The sequence below is a fragment of the Anas platyrhynchos genome, chromosome 1 (assembly GCF_047663525.1).
Source record: "Anas platyrhynchos isolate ZD024472 breed Pekin duck chromosome 1, IASCAAS_PekinDuck_T2T, whole genome shotgun sequence".
In the NCBI taxonomy this organism is placed as follows: domain Eukaryota; kingdom Metazoa; phylum Chordata; class Aves; order Anseriformes; family Anatidae; genus Anas; species Anas platyrhynchos.
Genome location: NC_092587.1, coordinates 7,266,971 through 7,284,578, shown reverse-complemented (window position 1 = coordinate 7,284,578; position 17,608 = coordinate 7,266,971). Strand labels below are relative to the sequence as shown.

At 48.4% G+C, this 17,608-nt stretch overlaps 1 protein-coding gene across 11 annotated transcripts in view; it reads left to right on the top strand.

The window, feature by feature from the left end:
- FRMD4A (FERM domain containing 4A) overlaps positions 1-17,608 on the top strand; it is a 348,357-nt gene that overhangs the window by 249,528 nt on the left and 81,221 nt on the right. For all 11 annotated transcript variants that reach the window (XM_072024583.1, XM_072024605.1, XM_072024416.1 and 8 more), the window contains 2 exons: positions 8,803-8,897; positions 16,894-16,986. In XM_072024583.1, the coding sequence (XP_071880684.1) occupies positions 8,803-8,897; positions 16,894-16,986 (188 nt within the window). The remainder of the gene's footprint in view (positions 1-8,802; positions 8,898-16,893; positions 16,987-17,608) is intronic.

Below are 17,608 nucleotides of genomic sequence, written 5' to 3'. Positions count from 1 at the left end.
TCTCTGTTGCTTGGCCAGCTTGGGGTGCCCTTTGCTATGGGACCAAATCAAGGGAAGGGGACAAAGCCTCGCGCTCTGCCAGCTGGATTGAAGACAGCATTGTGCAGGGCTGGCTGGCTGTGGTTAGGTGACAGGCAGAAAGGCTGGGATGCGCTGTGCATGTCTGTGCTGTGTCTTGTAATCTGTGGAAAACATTGCCACAGAGCCTGATACCACGTGAGCTTACTATTCTGGTTTAGGAATATGTGTAGTCTGGGTTGATTCAACTCGTTGTGACAACTGATGGCTGATTTGAGCCCATCCTTTCTCTTACTTTGCTCAGAAGGGAGGAAAATCAATGATTTTGTCAGTTTTAGTGGATGAAGAAAGTCAGAACTTGCTCACTGGCTCATGGGCTGGGCTTGTATCCACCTAGCTAAGCTCTTTTGCCCTAGAATGAGGTGGATGGATCCATACCGACATCTAGATATGGTTCCTGGGCAAAGTTATCCCACAAATGGTGCTCAGGCACTGTCTAGGAGAACAGAACTGGCAAGTGATGGCTGTGCAAGTGATGCTTCAGACTGGAGATCAGCCAAGTCCACGCCTTCCTCAGTTTCCTGGTACTGACATAGCCAGGGTTGCTAAATCATGGGAATGGGCATGCCAAATAAACCCAGTCCCAGTTATCTGGAGAACAGGTGAACTGGGAGATGCTTAAGCCACCGTGACCTTGAAAATAGTGTTTTGTTTTGAGTGAGAGATGTTCTTGTCTTCCACTTATCTGAAACTGATGGTCTCCAACCAGGGCAAAGTCTTCCTGCATGTGGGTATCTTCCTCCAGCTCTGCAAATCTGTTGTCCATACGCTTTTCATTTATAGCTGGAAATCCCACAGATGTTTCATGCAGAAGGAAATGGGAAGCTCTTCAATAGATCATTAATGAGTTCAAGACATTGACAATGATTTGTGCGAGCGAATCCAGCCATCGTAGCTGGGAATGTTTTTATCTGCTCTGTGGGAAGTAAATTTGCTCGAAAGCTGATTGTTTGGGTTCACAAAAGTGGGCACCTTTTTTGTACCAGCCCTTCTGAGTTTGTACCTCATAAATTTGCTCCAAACTCCCTGAAAGCTCAAAGAAACTCTCAGTCAAAACTGTCAAAGTTGGGATGGATTTTCATCAAAGCCAGACTAATCCACAGATCGCAGCCCCTGACAATCATTATAAAATCTTCCGTGGAGTCCAGTGCAGTCCCCTGAAAACACAGCGTTTGCTCAAGTAAACACGTAGCAGGGCAAGCAGCCAGCCAAGCTCATCTTCGGGATTGCCTTGTAAAGGACAAACCAGATTTGACATTGTGCTAGGTTTTGGGAGAAACCCAAAGAGAGATAGTAGGGGAAGGATCTGTTTCCTCCAGCCCTCTGAAAACAAACCTAGAACGTTTAAATAAAGGATAATAAAAGTTGCGTGCCCAAATTGACTCGGGGCAACTTTTAAACTTGCTCCAGTGATGTTTTCATGGTTGACTGGCCGAGCCAGCAGTGACCTTGGCAGAGCTACAAAAGCAATTCTGACATCAGTTAGCATAAGGAATTCCACGCTTTCCATCAACCCCCTCCTAAAAAGCCAACTGCTTGCCCACGCAGACTGGGCTTCCTTCTGCGTTTGGCCAGACCTTCTCACTCTGCTCCTGGCCGGTATTCAGCTGCAAAGGACTCGAGGGGGGCCGCAGTGCTGAGCCGAGGGCACAGACGAGGAGGAAGGGCCGTGAGGTGGAGGAGAGAGTGGAGGAGAGGAGGATCATATCAAGTATGCTTCTGTGGGATTTGTCCATGTATTGCCCAAACCGGTGGATAGAATAGCTACCAGACAAGCACGTGATGGATATTACCCTGCACAACAAACCTTCTTTGCTTCCCAGAAAGTTTATCAAGGGGCAATGCTGGGATTTGGGCCACTCTCCTCTAATTCTCAGGCCTGTGGAAATCTCGTGCAAAGGGCTGTGTGTGTGCACAGATCAGCTCTCTGGCATATGAGGGGTACATTGAGAAAGCAGACCTGGCCGAGATGCTCCGTGAGGGTGATGTGTGCCCAGCCAGCACTCCCAAAATACACAGCAGAGAGATCCAGGCTCTTGGGGGACCCCAGGCAGAAATACCTGATGGTGTGCTCTTCCTGCTGGCACATGAGACCACAAAACTCAGCTACCAACTTCTAAAGTTCTCCCACCTGCATCTCTTTGGCCTTTCTGCTCTGTGAGGGAATGGGAGCTGCTTCCAGCAGGGCCAGGAGGAGGAGGAGCAGGCAGAGGGCTGAGGGGGGCAGAGGGAAGCACCGAGGCTTTTGTCACGCATGAGAGACAGGCCTGAGCAACAGGGCTGTGAAGACAGGCAGATTTCCCATCCCAGCACCAGCGGCAGCTGGCTGGGCTTTTCAGATGCAGTCACCTGAAAACACTGTTGGAGTTACAGGGCCATACAGTGGGCAACAGACGAGGAACGGGGTCACTGGGCACCCACGCGGATCCAGCTGAATGGGGCCGGCGTGCAGCTGCCTCTGTGCCGGGCGAGAAGGAGAGGAGGGATGCTACAGACCCCAAAGTGTCTTTTTCCTCCAACTAGCTGCTTCTCATTCAGGCTTTGACCTGAATTTGCCATGCAGATGTGGCAAACTCACGCTTTCTCTGCCTACAAAAATATTTAAGCAGATTCACGCTGCTAATATGTAGGGGAATTAGAGGTTGTCAGCAATGGTTTCAAACTTAAGCTATGGAGTGTCAGGTATTAGCTGAACTCAGAAATGCAGCTATCTGTGAATATTGCTAAGGCATCTTGTCAGTAGGGTGTTTCTAATCCTTTTACCAAACAGGCTTTTTTTAAGAATCTTGAGGATTTTTTTTTTGTCTTTGTCTCTCTGACCCTAATAAATCTAAATTCCCACAACTTGTGGGTGTTGACTTTCCAAGAAAAACGTCAGTGGCGCTCTGTCAGCACCCTCCACGCTCCCGCGGAGGTAGCTAGAGGCAAGTTGTCTCATTTTCCTGAATAAATGAAGGAAAGAGACTTGAGAGCCAGCCGCTGACTCTGGAACGAGGTGTCGCATGTGCCAGCAGGAGCGGTGCTGCCATCGCCGGCCCTGACGCTGACAGGGTTCAGCTGTTTCGTGATAAAAAATAAGGCATTCCCTCCCCGGGCATCTTGCATTTCAATGAATAATTTTTCCCGTAACTATATCTCAGCTTGGCTTAATTATATGCACTCCATGTATTGACGTGGAGTTAGGAAATGGATGGTCAATCCCATAAGGGGAATTTCAAAGCCAAAGCCCCCAAAGTCCCCAAGCCTTCAGCTTGAGTGATTTTGTACAACGCCATAATGCTGTATTTGGATGAGACAATAGCTGAAAGGACCGTTATTTAGTATTTACACATTACTATGGAAAGACTTGGGATTTTTCTTTCCTCCAAAGTGCACGGAATGTGTTAAACTAGAGAATGATGGAGCTGTTGGCAGAACCGATTTGGCAAGAAGAGACTTGGCAGTGGGTGACAGCTCAGCAGCCCCTGGATGGGAGATTTCAGAGTTTCATGCACATGAAGGCAGGGATGGGAGGGAGTTATCATCCGTAACACATCACGGGGAGATGCTGTGCCTCATGCATGGGGGTGTACGTGTGCTGCTGGCCGAAAGCAGATAAGGCTGCTGGCCACTGAATAACCAACGCCTCGAGAAACAGAGCAGGATCACAAAGGGTCCATGCGGGCATCTTCAGTGCCCTTCTCACTGCGGTGCTGCAGCATTGCTCTGTGGCTGTTTTTAGCAGCTGATCTAATTCAGTGGGGGCACCTGGACCTTGCTTCATTAGCAAATTATAAGGGGTGGCGGAGGGGAAGAACCGTGCGTTGAGTCACCACTTTGCACTTCTGTTTCCTCCTGACTGCACTGCCCAAGGCTTGAGACAGACGAGAGCTGCTTCTGGCTGCCGATGGAGCGTGGCACCCTGAGGCACGTGAGCCCCAATGCTGCTCGGGGCATGGCCCAGGCAGGAATTACTCCGTGTCCATGCAAATTGCTCCTTTTTTCACCTCGCCCATCCAGCTGATGGATGGGCTGCACCACACCCCCCAGCCTACATTTCAACTCGAGCCACCAAAGAGATGTTTTTCAAGTGCCCAACCTTTGGATGGTAGCGAAATCAGACTGAGTCAACACGACTCAAGAGGATGTTTTGGGCCAGACACACTTCACAGCGTGTCCTGCAGAAAGCAACCTGTTGCCAGACAGCATCTGCTCTATCTGTTCTCATAAATAATATAAGTTGGGGCTTACTGGTGGGGCTCAGAGCCCTGTGGCACAGCTAGGATCATGTTCCTGGGGGTCAGCTCCATCTCTTCCCAAAACCTGAGGACTTTTCTGGGTCTGGAGGGGTTGGAGTGTTCTGATGGGCCAGCCCATACCAGTACATGCTCACTGCTTAATACCACTGGTTAAGACAGCCCTGGAGTCTGTGCCTGCCCACAGCAGTGTTATTAGCACAAAATTTCCCCTCCAGCTGAAGCAAAGATGGCAAAAAATGCCAGGTTTGCACAGGCAGCTTTCTCAAGGCTGCCTGAAACCAAGCCTGGGATTTTAGACCAGCTCTTTGGCGTATGCGTGCCTTCAGCTCCCTGAATTTTGAGGATGCCACTGTTAATGCCACGAGGAGCTGAGATGTTTATCCCAACACTGGAATAAAGGCTGAGCATGTGGTTTTTTTGGTACAGCAGACAGCCTTTAACATTGCAGCACTTGGCGCGGCAGCATCTCGGTCCTGTTACGTGTCTCGCTGCAAGTCCCCCCAGGAAGGAGACAGGGGAGGGCAGTGGATTTTTTAATCTAATGAAACGAGGCATTACTAAGCATGATCTCGTTACCTGCTTCCCACAGTTCAGCGTGTCTCTGAGCTGGCTGGATGCAGGCGGTGTGCGTCTGCCCGCATGTTGAAGCCCTGCCTTTCCCAGAACCCTCCTGCCACGGAGAATTAGGGAAAAGTGATGAAACGGGGGAGGGCGAGCAGACAGGCTCCTTTGGCCGTTAATAAAACAATAAAACATACTTTGTGTGTGCCCACATTTCCAGGGACGTACCAGCAGCTGCTAATACCATGTCATCTGGTTTTTATTCATGGCCCTGCCGGGCTGTGGGTAGATAATCTCGCTCCATAACTCACTCATTTCGAAACGTAATGGGAAGCTGTCAGGGAGAAACATGCTCCTCGGCCAGAAGTGGGCAGCCCGTCTCTCCTCTGAGGAAACACGCGGCTTCGGAGCTCCTCGGGCAGTTTGAATCCCAGTCACACAGCTTTTTAATCATACTGAATCTTTAATGTTGGCGTTTCTGCTGCGTTTTCCCCAACGGCTGGCAGAACGACCTGCTGGAGGTGTGGAGCAATCCTTGAAATTTTGGGGTTTTGCTGTACCCATGGTGGGGCTTGAGCCACCAGGCCTGTGGCCCCCCAGGCCTCCTCTGATGGTGGTACTGCCCTCTCAGGGCAGGATTTGGCCTGGGTTAGGTTTTGGCCTGGCTCAGGTTAGGTGTTTGAGGGGTTGATCTTCAGCTGAGACCACCACCAAGTCTTTATGGAATTTGGGCCTGCTTTGGGACCAGATGAGCTGTCCTCAGAAGCAGTCCGTGCACAGGAGCAAAGGCCCTCAGGCCTTCCTCCTCTGGGGGCTCTTCTTCCCCCAGCCTCCTGGGACCACAAACCCCATGGATTTTTCTATAAAAACATTCGTCCCACATCATTTTTTATGTGTGTTTTTGCAGAAAGAGGCCTTCAGGAGGAGGGACCAGCAGGGGAATCCCTGGCTAAACAGGATTTCTCTGACAACTTACCCCTTTCATCAAAGCACACTCAGCCCTTGCTGCCCCAGCTGTAGGGTTTCTGCTGGTGTACCCTGTCCCAAGCTCACACCAGCCAACGACACGTGCCCCATTTTGCTTTTCCTGAAAAGATTTAGAGTTTAAAAGATTTAAAGTTTAGATGGAGGACACCAGGCAGGCATGGATAGGAAGGAGATGAGGAGCAGCAGTGCCCTGGCAGTTCCCTTTACCATGGTCCGGCTCTGCAGCAGGGAGGACACAATTCAGTGGCTGAATGCCACCCGTTATTCCTCATTTATACACGTGGGATTCACCAGCTGGCCTGCAGTTCCCTGATATATTAGCTGCAGCAGGTCCTGCACCCACTTCCTACTGCTTTCCCTGCTCTCGGAGACCAGCCCCCATCTTCCTCACCGTGTCTGCGACGGGAGTTTTATTAATGCAAAATGAATATCCCTCTGGAAAATGAAGTCCAGAAATTAATAATGAATTAAAACAACTTGCCACAGGCATCGCTAATGAGCTCTTTGTCTGTGCAGCTGACATGAAAGGAGGTCATTGCTCAGCCGATCCCAGCAGCAAGCAGATTAACCGCTAACTTGGAGTGTGCGGCTCTCTCCTGAGACAGCGGGACGGGCTGCAGCTCGCTCGGTGCCTGTAGGGTTTTTCTGCCCTTATCCCCACTCTGCAGGCTTGTCTTGAGGAGTCTTTGCTACCTGGAGAAGGCACCTTCCTCCTCTCCCACTCCAAAGACTCGGATTGCCTATCTCTGTTAGGACACGGGACTCATCCTACAGGGAAGGACAGTAACATTGCAGAGCTTAAGAGCGGAGTGGAAAGTAATCTTGGAGGGGGCTAGCAGGGCTTAACTTCACTGCTGTAAGCCTCTTTGGGGACGCTGGCCCCATAACTAACCTGGCAGTGCTCCAGGGCTGTGTAGATGGAGGTATTGTACAGTAGCTATTGTTTCTCTCCCTTGTCTTGCCAGGCAAAGGGTTATCCTCACTTATCTGGCACCATAGGCTTTGGGCACATCCCCACAGCAAGGGCACTCATGCCATGCCAACCATCTTTCCAGGGCTTTTCCAGGAGCCAAATCTCACTCAGCAGAGAGACGGAGGCAGCTTGTTGCATTTGCCCGTCTTGTCTGGGGAGGTGACTGAAGGCTGCTCCTCACTCAATGCCCAGGGAGGATGCCTGGGGAAAAATGCTCTTTTCTGCTCTCTTGCAAAATTTGAAAGCTCAACCTATCCCCACCAAGAGCTTATTCCAGGCTTGGGCAATGCTGCTGTATTTGAAGCATGCTTTTCCACCACCCTTGCCCTCTCAGGACACCCAGCAAGGCTGGCGGGTGGCTCGCTGCCCTGCTTGGAGCCTACAGAGAGACCAGCATAGCTGGTGTGCTCCTTTTTTGGGATCACTGGAGGGACCTAAGGGGACAAGGGAAACGACCACAGCCCCACATCTAGTCTGCTCAGCTCTGAGCACCATTTGGGAGCTAGCTCAAGGGTATGTGAAAGGTAATGCAGCAGGTTGTGTGCTCATAGCAAAGACTCCAGGAGTCCTGCCAGAGAAGTCTGACTTGGGAATGCCAATGAAGCTTGTTGCATGCCACCTCATTAATTATCCACCAGGCTGTTCTTCCTTTACAGCAACTCAGATGTATTGCAGGGCTGCTTTAAGCTAGTGCTGCATTTAGGAAAGGCTATTGCTGTGTCAGGTACTGGAACAGCAATAGGGTTTAGGGACATTTTTGGAGAGAGGTTGAGAGTCCTATGAATCTGTTTGGAAGTACAGATCAGGTGTTTTTTTCAACTCAAACTGGGTTTGTATTTACAGGACAGGGTGATTAATTAGGACAGCAGGGTTCTCAGGTCCTCACCACTCCTTTTCTGCACAGCATCATTGTCTCATCTTTAACAACAGGTTCATGTCTGGGGTAACTCTGACTCAACTGCTTGGCTGACTTGTTGGGGCAGCCAAGCCTGAGGATGGATTTATTTCCACCGAGGCTGCAGCACAGAGATTTGTAGACCAAATCCCTATGAGAAATCAGCAGGGATCTCAGTGCCCAGCTGTGCCAGTGCTGCTATTACCATTACAGCTCTGGGGTCTGGGGCTAGGACAGGTCTGTGGGATCACAGGAGCACCCACCTGGATCCTTTTTACCCCTGTTTGCTACCAGTGAGAGCTAGTGCAAGAGCTCTGGTGTGGCCAAGACTTCACTAGCCCAGACAAAAAAACAGGAGCTCAGCAGAGCGGGTGGAGATCCGTAGGTAAAATTCAAAGAAGGTTTTGCAGGAAAGGCAGAATTGCCTCATGATAGTAACACACCTTTTTATATATGAGGTGAGCAGTTTCTTTGAGCTTGGCTTTTATGCTCTTACCAAGGGTATTCTGAAAATGTGTGTTACTTTCCTTTCTTCCCACCTCCTACGTTTTAGGATGCATCCTTCTCTGTAAATGACAAGCAATGCTGAATGGGAAGCTATTTTGTTCTGTCGTTTACTCCTCATTTGGTCCTGTCACATCCTATCTTTCGGCACTGTGTATTTTATTAGTCTTATGAGAACGTATCTGTGCAGTGCATGTGAGAGTGGGTGTTTGAAATGTGCTTGCAAAGGTCCTTGATAAAAAGCTTTAACAACTAAAGTTATCAGAGAGGCATAAGTGAGCGGGTCATGGCAAATATGGACACAGGCAGGCAGCAGGTTTTCTGCCTGCAGAGACCTTAAGCACTGATGAGGTCAGAACCACCTGTTTTATATTATTTACCTCAGAGAGAAACTAGTGCTTGTTTCAAGGAGTTAATGTTGCTTGAACATTTAGCTTGAACACCAGAGGGAACATAAAACCAACAGCGGTGGAGCACCTTCAAGGACGGCACATCCGTCCAGAAGCACAGTATCATTACCCCAAATTTCTCTTTGTTAATCACTTTCTTTCATTCTTGTTTTCCAGCCAAAGCTTTTGGCCAAGGAGCTGCTTGACTTGGTGGCATCTCATTTCAACCTGAAGGAGAAAGAATACTTTGGAATTGCATTCACAGATGAAACGTAAGTGCAAGGAATCAAAGACCTAAGAGGCGTCTCTTAGATCATAGGAAATCCAGGGGAGTGTTGTCCAAAATGACCAGTGTAGAAGACCTGTGTACCCCAAGGTCCTAGATCAATGTCTACAGAGTGTGTCCCACCAATGTGTCCCCCAGATGTGTCCCACATCTGAGTCTGACCTGTACAGCCTCTCCTTCAGAAGGCTCGAGGCTTCTCACAACGAGTTCAGCATTGCTGGAAGTGTACAGGGACGGAAAAAATCCCTTCCTCCTCCCATATTCAAAGTGTTTGTGTCATTGGGAAAATGTTAGCTTAAGCTCTCTTGAATTTAAGATCCACTCGCTAGTTCCAAGATGTTGGCAGACTGGCAAAACCTTTCAATTAAAGTGTTAATCACCCAAGCAGGTTTAAAGGTAATGCTAATTTATTTCAAGTTAAAATAAAATAAAATAAAATAAAATAAAATAAAATAAAATAAAATAAAATAAAATAAAATAAAATAAAATAAAATAAAATAAAATAAAATAAAATAAATAAAAATCTGTTGTTTTAGATCCTAGATTAGAATGTCTTAAAAAATGGGAAGATGAAAGCATGAGAAAGGAAAGGATTGCCAAATTTAACATGAAGGAAAAATATTTATAAATATAAAATTTACATTAAAAAAATAAAAATAAAAAAGAGGATTTGACCTTGCCAGGAATCACACAAGAGCCTTACGGCTGAGCTGAACCAAAGAGCAGGCCTCTGCCACTGCAGGCACCTCAGGCAATGCTGGCTGCTCACCTTCAACCCCAGCTCCCAGGGTGTTGTGTTCACCACAAAACTCGAGTTTTTCTCTCACGATAGGACATTTATACCCCTGTTTTAAAAGGCATGTATAAAATTAGCACTGGGTAAACATTAAATGTTTGGCAAATGCTTTGATTAGTTCTAGACTGTGACCTCCCGGTCCCTGCACAGCCCCTGTTTCTTTTTCCAGCTGCCTGTTTTCTCTCTGTAGACTTTCCTCAGCACCACATTTCTGTCCTGTAACTCCATCCACCCAATCCCACCCTAGTTTTCAGTAGGTTTTTCTATAAGATGAATCAGAAGGAAGCCCCATACACTTATATCATCTTAAAAGACAAGAGTGCCAAGCCAGTGATGGGTTTTGGGGACAGCTGAGTCAGCAGCACAGCTCTCATGAGCCAGCTCCACTCCCCTGCAGAAGTGGCAGAGAAACGGAAATTATCTGCTGGAATAATGATTTGGGATCGGGTAATGAGAAAGCTGCTGGATGATTGCACAGACATACCCACACTGAGCTGCGATTGTCCCTCTAGGGACAGTTCCTTTGGCAAGCACCTGCCTGAGGCCATCTCAGGACAAAACTCACAGGGTGAAGGGGTGCTCGGTGTCAGACAGGTGCAGAAGCAGGACCTGAATCACAGGAGAGCCCTGAATCTGTCCCATTTCTCTGTGAAGCTCAGCCTTGTAGGAGATCTCCAACCCAACACACATCAATGAGACTTGCCCTCAAACGAGGAGCAGCAGGAAACGCTGACAATTTATAAAGCAGGGGGAGAAAATGGTTTCACCAGCATGTTATTTCTTACTGGAGACAGTGAGTTACTCCGTGGGCGCTGCCTGAGGGGTACAGGGAAGCCCAAGCAGACTAAGAAATGAAAATTTTCTTGAAAAGCAAGAGACTGGGCGATGAGACGCTGGAGAGCAGCCTAGAAGAGAGGGATCTGGGGGTCGTGGTAGACAGCAAGTTGAATATGAGCCGGCAGTGTGCCCTGGCAGCCAGGAGGGCCAACCGTGTCCTGGGGTGCATCAAGCACGGCATCGCTAGCAGGTCGAGGGAGGTGATTGTCCTGCTCTACTCTGCGCTGGTGCGGCCTCACCTCGAGTACTGTGTGCAGTTCTGGGCACCACAGTATAAAAAGGACATGAAACTGTTGGAGAGTGTCCAGAGGAGGGCTACGAAGATGGTGAAAGGCCTGGAGGGGAAGACGTACGAGGAACGGCTGAGGGCACTGGGCCTGTTCAGCCTGGAGAAGAGGAGGCTGAGGGGAGACCTCATCGCAGTCTACAACTTCCTCGTAAGGGGGTGTCGAGAGGCAGGAGACCTTTTCTCCATTAACACCAGCGACAGGACCCGCGGGAACGGAGTTAAGCTGAGGCAGGGGAAGTTTAGGCTGGACATCAGGAAGGGGTTCTTCACAGAGAGGGTGGTTGCACACTGGAACAGGCTCCCCAGGGAAGTGGTCACTGCACCGAGCCTGTCTGAATTTAAGAAGAGATTGGACTGTGCACTTAGTCACATGGTCTGAACTTGGGTAGACCTGTGCGGTGTCAAGAGTTGGACTTGATGATCCTTAAGGGTCCCTTCCAACTCAGGATATTCTATGATTCTATGATATTCTATGAAACACGTGTCAGACTGCGAAACACGGAGCAGCTGAGCAAGGCCCAGCTCTCAGCTGAGAGGAGTGGGCACAGGGCTCCCCTGAGAGTGCAAGGCAAGCTAACGAGGAGGTGTCGGCAACAAGGCAGAGTCCGGCCTCTCCAGGGGCCTCCAGGTTTAACACAGAGCAGCGTGAGCAAGGATCTGGGTTAGCAATGGGAAGAAGCAGGAGAGGCTGACAGCAGCTGTCAAGGCCTAGCTCAAAGATGAGCAGCAGATGCAGATGGATGCACACTGACCAGACAGGATGGCAGAGCCTGAGGCATCCTTTCTCTTGGTCACCTTCCCAACCTGTGGTCAAGATGAAGCACGACATATTTTAGCAGATGCTCAGCTAGCCCAGATGAAAGCTTTGGGAACACCCTCATTAAATCCAGCCAGCCCAATCCAGCAGCAGGTTGGTATATGCCAGCTAATATAAAGCTTGGCCTGCAGCCCATCTGCTGCCCCACCGTGAGTTTGAACCTTATACTGAGGCTTCCTCACTGCTGTGGCAGCAACCTTTACACAAATAATATTTGCCTAATATGTCCTCCTCAATTGTAAAAAGCTTTGAGCAGCGTTGACGCAAACAGCCAACTTTATTTGACTGAACGCAGCATTAAAAAAAAATGATAGCTGGGGTGTTGGACTGGGTCTTGCAGATGGATGCCCCACGTCACCTTCAGGAAGTAAACCGGTCTGCCTGCACCTCAGATCCCAACCTGTAATGCGAAATGGAAGTGAAAAGAATTATTTTCTTCAAAACCAGGGGAAAAAAACAGTCTCTTATCATGTGTTTGCAGAGCACCGAACACAGCCCTATAACTGATACAGGCCAGAAACGCAAAGAGCAAGCTGCTAATTCTGTGACACAGCCCCTCAGGGGTTTCCTTCCCTCTGCTGATACCATTCTGCTGAGCTTTCATGTGCCTTCCCTGAAAGGTGCCCATAAGCAGCTGAAACAGGACAGGCTGGGTTCATAAATGTAATCTGGGGTTGGCTAAATTGCAAGTTTAGGAAGAAGAAAAGCCACTAAAGTATTAAATCAATTCTTCTATTTAAGAGTAAAAGCTCCATAAGAGTAATTTATTTAGAAATGATTTGGACTGGGGATTTCCATTCATTAGTTGCGCTCTATCATGACAACCTGAGAAGAAAATCAATAGGAACAACCTTTGCGTTGGCGACTTAATAGTTTCTTGTGATAATATAGGGTCGTTACCGCGCTCAGTGTGACTAAAATTAGATTGTCAGCCTATTACGGAGGAAAAAATAACGCCTCCTTTTTTAGTGATCATAGGAACGCTTTATGGTGTGAGCCATTAACTGAGGGAGAGCGCAGGTCAAAAGGGTGTCCTTGCGTAGCACGTGGGGCCAAGCTTCACGGGAAGCCAGCAGATCTATTCGGTGGTTGATTAAGAGTGAAAAGGAATGGGGAATGGGTTCAGCTGAGCATGAATCTCCACTAGCCGCCCTCTCCCTTAGCACCGGCCCTTGCAGCATTCACGGAGAGAAAGTGGTCAGGATTCCCCTTCTGTTTGGGGCCACAAATGGGTTTTCTGTGTCCTTTGCTTGTCCTTAAACAGGAGTCACCTGCTCCGTGGGGAATTACCAACTTTTGTATCCCACTGCTCCCCCTCTCCGTGCGCCCAGCCAAAAGCTGATCCGCGTCCTTTTGCAGATGCCTGTCCTGCCTTCATCACTGCAGATCCTGCAGAGCAGCTCCTTTAGCTTCATAATAAAAAAGATAAAAATTACAAGGGGCTGGGGCCTTAACTGTTTGTGTTACAGTTGTGCTAGAGGCTGCGCTAACATGATAAGGGAATGACAGAGCCCTTGCTCATCCCAAGATCTTATGGCTCATGGGACAGCAAGGGAAGATTGTAAGAGGGAGAGCAGGGCACCAGGCTTCCTGGGAATAGCCTCATCTCCAGGAACTGGGGGAAAAACCTATTTGCACCCTCCAGTCATGAAGCAGAGCCAGAACTAGGGACTGAGATATCTCCCTGAGCTTTGCAACCCTTTCAAAAACATTTCTGTTAAAGGCTGAAGACCTTAAATGAGAAAATCTGTGAGCTTGTGGGTGGGGTTTTTTGTTCGTTTGTTTCTGCAGTGATTGATGAAAATGTAAAATAGCATTTATGGTTTCTGTTACTCGATTTGGTCTGTCTCAATGTCCATTCAACTCAGTGAGTCTGACGCTTGAAGGGGCGTGAGTTGGTTTATTGGTCCAAGTATCTTTATAACACAAATCAATGTGGACCCACTTCCCAGAAAACTGGACATTAACCAGGAAAGCTGTGTAAACAGATCCACCTGGAGGCAAAGTATTGATGTGCCACTCTTTTCTGAAAGCCCTGATAAAAGAAAACAGAAACCGCTGCTTGCAAATGACGATGCGAAAGCTGGGCACCAAAATCCATACTCGGTCTGTAACATAAATGGACCCAGTTCCTGTTTCTAAAGGCAATGATGTTTTGGCTATTGACACACCAGTTTAACTGCCAAGATGAGCACAACCAGCAGAGAAAAATGAGCTGGTTCCCAATAGCCAGCTGCCACATAGGTCACCCAAAACTGTTTGCACCATTATTCGCGAGTACACTGATGTAAATACCTCAATGAGCAAATCAATGGAGATAATGAAACAAAAGCTACTTTGGGTCTCTACATTGAACTGTGAAGAAAACCCAGCTAGACACAGGCATGTACGAATGGGATCCCAGTGCAGGCTGCCTAAATTGGTCTGCAAATACTGTCGGGATTACTACATGCCTAGGGTTGTATGCCCTTACTCTTCTCTGTCCTACATGGGATTGTGCTCCGTGAATAGTTCTGCTGAAGACAGCACGACAGCTTCCAGAGCAAAGCATTTTGTGGTATAACAGCACTGGAGCTCGGCTCCCCGATAAACCGCGTTCACGGGCGGATGCCAGGGACTGCTCAGGGCTGCTGTTCTGTACGTGCCACACATGGATGCTAGAAAACAAAGAGTTAGGTGACAATCTGCAGCATAGGAGCCCTCAGCGATGAAAGCTTGTAAGTGGAAACGGAGTACAGCGAGCGGATAGCTCCTGGCAGCGATTGAAGTGACCTTCCTCCTCTGAAGGAGCTTTGGATTTAAGCTCCGTGCAGATGAGAGCAATGAAACTCTTCAACCCAAAACTCGGTGGGCACTTAGCACAAGCATTACCCACACCCACAATGTGTGCAGCATGCCCGTGTAACCTGGTATGCACACACACATGCAGATATTTCTTTTTTTGATGGTATCAATCAGTCTCTTGGGGTAAAAGGCAGTGAGAATGAAAAGAGCAAGTCTTCAAAATGTGACATACCTTGAAATTGCTTAGTGTTTTGTGCACCGTGGCTTCTCAACACCTCATTGTATGTGTTTGGCAAACCCAGACATTCCTGTTGGACAAACATAGATGCAGACAACAAGTCCTTTGTCAACAAATCGGTCTTGGTCTGAGCCCGTGTGTAACACCGTCAGCCACTGGTGGCTGCTGCTTTGGTGGCACAAATGCAGATGGACAGGTTCAGGATAAGATGCCAGGCTTACTGTGACTTTGCCGTGCTCTGACAGCGTTTCACACTCTGTCCTACATGGATAAATGTGGCTAGGAAAGGGGGAGTGTGTCTAGTTTCAAGCCCCGTGCGTGCTATGGCCTTCACGGTTAATTTCAGCTTTTCTGATTCTCCTTAAAAGAAACATAATGGGAGTTCAGGCCACAAAGAAAGTGGTAAGCAGGAAAAAGACTGGGTTTCAAGAAGAGGGATGCAGCCAGCCCATACACCCAGCCCCATTACCGGGGCCATTCTCACCCCGATCCTGGGCAGCACCTTTGTGCAGCACTGTCCCAGGCTGGGCAGATTTGCTGTCAGCAGAGACATCGATTAGCTGGGATTGCAAATCTGCAGCATGGCCTTGGCACAGCTTTTCAGTAGCCAGGCTGTGAGTAGGTTTGTGTGCGCTCCTACACTGCTTGAGCTTCCTTTTACCTAGAGAAAATACATATATATATATTAAAACTATTTATAAGATTTATCTAGAGAAAAAGCCTTCTAAACGTTAAAATATCCCAGAGATAAACTTTATGAAACTACATACTTGATGAGTATATAAAGCATGGGGCAAGAAATCTGCCCACCCTCATCTGCATCGCTGCAAGCCGGGGCAGCTGTCTGGAAACTCAGACCGAACCCAGGCGATTCAAAGCGTCCTGAAATTGCTAGTTTCCCCTTTATTTATTTTTCTTGAACAGAGAGGGAGCTACAAATCTGGTTAAATTGCTAAAGAGCTGTTGTTGCTTAATTGCCAAGGGAGTTTCTCAGTTGCCCAAAGTACATGCGCTGCTAAGGAGTAATGGGCAGGCACTTGTGAAAGCCGAGTGTGTTTGCTGACAGAGTACATTGTTGAGGCTTGTGGCAACCCTAGAACTTAAATTAACACTTTTTTTTTTTCAAAGCAAGCTTTTTTTCTTCTTCTTCCTTTTTGGTGGCGTGAAGAATTAATCTTGAGGATTAGCGTGAGCTGGTGAATAGACACTGGAAGGGAGCTCGGGACATCTGAAATCCATTTCCTGCTTTATTTGCTGCACGATTCTCCCCCACCCCAAAAATAAAATAAAATAAGAAAAAAAAAATCACTTCAATTGTCTCTCCCCTTGCTTGTCTAGACAGCAGAGTGCTGAAGGCACGGGCTGCCTCTCCCTCTGGGTGAAATCTGCTCTGCCTGAAATCAATCGCAAAATGCTCACAGGATGCAGCCCTTGCATCACTGAAGGCAGCGGCAAAATTCCTGCTGACTTCAGGGGGAGCCTGGATTTCACCCTCCGGATTCCCACAGCCCCTAATTTAACAGGACCTTTTTCTCAGCTGGGGAGTGGGATGTGCCCCCGTAATACAAATCGTGGTGTTTATAAAACGCCGCTCATGGAACGTGACAAAGAACAGAGCTGCTGCCCAGGAAAGCTTCCAGCTGCAAGGCACCGACGGGTAAATTGCAGGGGAAAATAACAGCGGCAGGTACCATCGAGGCTCGAGAAGAGCAGCGTGTGGGAATTGGGGCTGCAGCGTTTCAGGGAGCAGCTGTTACTCAGGAGCTCTCTGAAGGAGGAAAAGCAAAGGCTGGGCAAGCCTAGCGAGGCTACTGCAAGCATGTGGGTGGTAAATAAACTGTCCGAGGCTGTAAACAGCCAGGCTGAGCCTCGAGTGAAATATTGCAGGCCTTGTGGAAACTCTTAACAACCAGGATTTCTAATGAAAATCTTGACAGACTTTCAACCACACAATTGTTCCAGGGGGTTGCAATAAAAAAGGTGAAGCTCATAACGTTTGGGGCTGCCAGCTTGCCCCCCTTGAACTTTCGCTGCTCGATTCCCAGGCTGAAATGTTGCTGGGCTGATATCGCCCCCGCTCCTCAAACATTTGCTGTGCGTGTTTCAAACAGCACGCAGGGGCCGAGGGCAAACAGCATGCACTTGGCTTCATCTTTTGGAGCACCTCCGACCTCGATGCAGGCACCGGGATCACAGCTCTCTCTCTCTCTTCTCTCTCCAGGGGACACTTGAACTGGCTGCAGCTGGACCGCAGGGTGCTGGAGCATGACTTCCCCAAGAAGTCGGGACCGGTTGTTTTGTACTTTTGTGTCAGGTAAGTGCGTGACAGCAAACCCTTCCCACGAATTACAGCTGTTCCCTAGGAGCCACCTGCCTGGAGAGCACTCTTTTCCTCGCTTGCCATCCATCCATTTCCCCTGGATTGTGCCCGGACTGTGCGTTATTATGTCAGGGGCTAAATTAATCCCAGTATGACCTGTACTTACCTTCTGGGCTCAACCACACCATGGTGCAATGGGTTATCTGAAAATACCAAATGGTGGCAATTTCTGGCAACCGGTTGGCTTCCATGTGTACATACAAAATATTCATAGACTGGATTCAACCAGACTAGAAAGATTTTAATGAAGAATTTACCAGTTTGGGAGAATTTCTCTTCACCTATGAATTTTGCAGCAGCTGTTAGGAGATGCTAGAAAGCAGGCGGTGCTCTTGTGCACACAGCATCTTTGCCTCCAAGGGAGATACTTTCTGAGAAGACAAATTTGCTCTTGCAGCCCTAAAAAAAACCCGAGAGAGGCTGGGGGTTGGGCTGGCATATGTAGGAAATTAAGTCGGGGGGGGGTTGACTTACTTTTAATGCACAGTTCATGTCTAGAGCTAGGCAGTGCAGTGTTACTGTGTCGTCTTCTGTTAGCCTTTCCGCTCCAGTGTTA